This window comes from Bos indicus, chromosome 15, assembly GCF_029378745.1.
Source record: "Bos indicus isolate NIAB-ARS_2022 breed Sahiwal x Tharparkar chromosome 15, NIAB-ARS_B.indTharparkar_mat_pri_1.0, whole genome shotgun sequence".
NCBI classification, from domain to species: Eukaryota; Metazoa; Chordata; class Mammalia; order Artiodactyla; family Bovidae; genus Bos; species Bos indicus.
Window position 1 is genome coordinate 48,846,062 of NC_091774.1, and position 2,500 is coordinate 48,848,561.

General features: G+C 41.8%; 1 protein-coding gene across 1 annotated transcript; it reads right to left on the bottom strand.

Annotated features, from left to right (window-relative positions):
• Positions 1-939, bottom strand: LOC109569365 (olfactory receptor 51I2). Its single transcript, XM_019974713.2, has one exon. It carries the CDS (start codon positions 937-939, stop codon positions 1-3), a length of 939 nt encoding a protein of 312 aa, XP_019830272.2.
• Positions 940-2,500: the final 1,561 nt, after the last annotated feature.

Here is a 2,500-nt window from a genome sequence, read left to right on the forward strand (position 1 = left end):
TCACATTTTGATGTGGTGAAACATGTGAACAATGGCTCGACGGATCTCCTTTGTCTTGGCGCTATAAATGAGAGGGTTGAGCACAGGAGGCACGAAGAGGTAGATGTTGGACAAAAGGACATGTATGTAGCGTGGAATATTTTTCCCAAAGCGGTGCACCATGGAGACCCCAATCATTGGTACATAAAATGCAAGTACAGCCAAGATATGTGACACACATGTGTTGAGAGCTTTGAGGCGTTCCTCACGGGAGGCAATGGCCATGACTGAGTGCAGAATGAGCACATAGGAGAGGAAGATAAATAACAAGTCCATGCCAAACGTGGAAATAAGAACAAAGAGTCCATAGATGATATTGATTGTGATGTCAGCACAAGCCAGCTTCATCATGTCTGGGTGGAGGCAGTAGGAGTGGGAAAGGACATTGGACCTGCAGATAGGCAGCCTCTGGATGAGGAAGGGAAGAGGAAAAAGGGTGATGAAGCTCCGAGCAGTCACTGCTAAACCCATTCCAGCGATGACTTCGTTAGTGAGCACAGTGGCATAGCGCAAGGGATCACAAATGGCCACATAGCGGTCAAAGCTCATGGCCAGCAGAATGCCTGACTCCATCATGGAGAAGGAATGAATGAGGAACATCTGGATTAGGCAGGCATCAAAATCAATGGTGCGGGCATTGAGGCAGAAGGTTCTGAGAACGGTAGGCAGTGTGGCCATGGACATGGCCATGTCACTGAAAGACAGCATGGACAGGAAGTAGTACATGGGCTGATGCAGGCTGGGCTCCACTCTCACAGCTTGCAGGATCACTGTGTTGCCCCCAAGAGCCACAGCATACATCACACAGAGGGGTCCTGCTAGCCAGAAGTGAGAGCTCTCCAGGCCAGGGATACCAGTCAGAAGGAAAAAGGCAGGGTGAGTGATATTGAACAACCCCATGGCAGGAGGAAACCAGAGAGCTTTTCAGGGTCAGACCTTCTGATTTAGTGATTTCTGAGAGCTGCACTTACTGGAAGAGGAGGAACCAGAGAGTAAAAGACAGAGCAGATGGTGTCTACACAGTTTAAACTGAGGCGTTCATGAAATCACTTGCGTTGGAAAAATACAGGCAAACTTCTTTTCTTCATAGTTCATGATCATCAAGTCATAGGCTGGGCTACTGTTTCCCTCTGTTTTATGGAATAAGGAAGATATTGACAAATGTTTAAATATATCAAGTCATAGGCTGGGCTACATATTCCCTCTGTTTTATGAAAGAAGGACAATATTGGCAAATACTTAGATGTGTCAATTAGTTACAAAGAAAATGTTCACACTATGGTATCTACAATTTTAATCACATCTTTGAATGGAAATAGGTTAATTAAACTTCATAGAGAACTATTACAAAATGACATTGGGAGTTTGACTCATTAGTAACTTTACAAGTATTTAAATTTTTCCTTCACAGTGTTGATTCTTACATGTCACTAATTAATGATAGCGTACCCCAGAGCTAGTCTGAACTATGATATATGTTTGGTTAGGGAGGAGACGGGCCAGTGGGACTTCGATGAAATTGACTGCCAGTGGATATCAGCTTTTTACTAGCAGAGCTGCTGCAAAAAAGCAACAAAGAAACCTTGTATTTGTGCAAAGGTGTGAAGTTGTTCCTGTCTGGGGAAAATTTATGAATTCTCCTCTAAATCTGGTATAGGTATACTAACATTCAGGTTGTCTAAAGACCATAGTTTTTAATTTTTTTTTAATTTTATTTTATTTTAAAACTTTACATAATTGTATTAGTTTTGCCAAATATCAAAATGAATCCGCCACAGGTATACATGTGTCAAACATGGATGACTATGACATAGATTTAAAACTATGATCCTTACAATTGAATATAGCTGATGTAAGGATCATAGTTTTAAATCTATGTCATAGTCATCCATGTTTAGATACGCTCATTTATTTATGGCTATAGTTTATGACTAACTGATTTATTTTTCTCTGGGGACTTTTGTATACTTTTTTATATATCCTGAGAACTTTTATATATCTTTTTCTCAGAATTAATAAAATGAGAACAAAGTTAGATCATGTGTGCTGGCTCAGCTGTTAGTCTGAGTCGTGGAATTGGTGGTGATCACTTCTCTCCTATTTTTCTGAAACTTTCTTGTGCCCAAGTCCTGCTTACCTTCCTCAACTTGCAGCAATGTTAGTGAATCATAGAAACATTGATCTCAAGGAATCTGACTCTGGAAAGAGACAGTCTAGAGAAGTACGGTGAATCACTCGGAGTTACATAAGCAGTTAGTGGCTGTTCAAGGATTAGAACCCCAAGTCAAAGGAGAGTCCCCCTTATTCTGTTCACTCAGCTAAGATACTGCCTCCACGCAGTGTCTCTCTCTTCTTCACCCTCCCCTTTTCCCAGTGTAACCCTTTCTTGGGGCAGGGTTAAACCCTTTCAGGACAGTCAGCTAGTTCACCCCTACTGGGTTTCAGAACTCACCAGAGAACA

Bases quoted from the DNA above. Each gene is read 5' to 3' on its own strand.
- LOC109569365 (XM_019974713.2), bottom strand. From the start codon at position 939: ATGGGGTTGTTCAATATCACTCACCCTGCCTTTTTCCTTCTGACTGGT.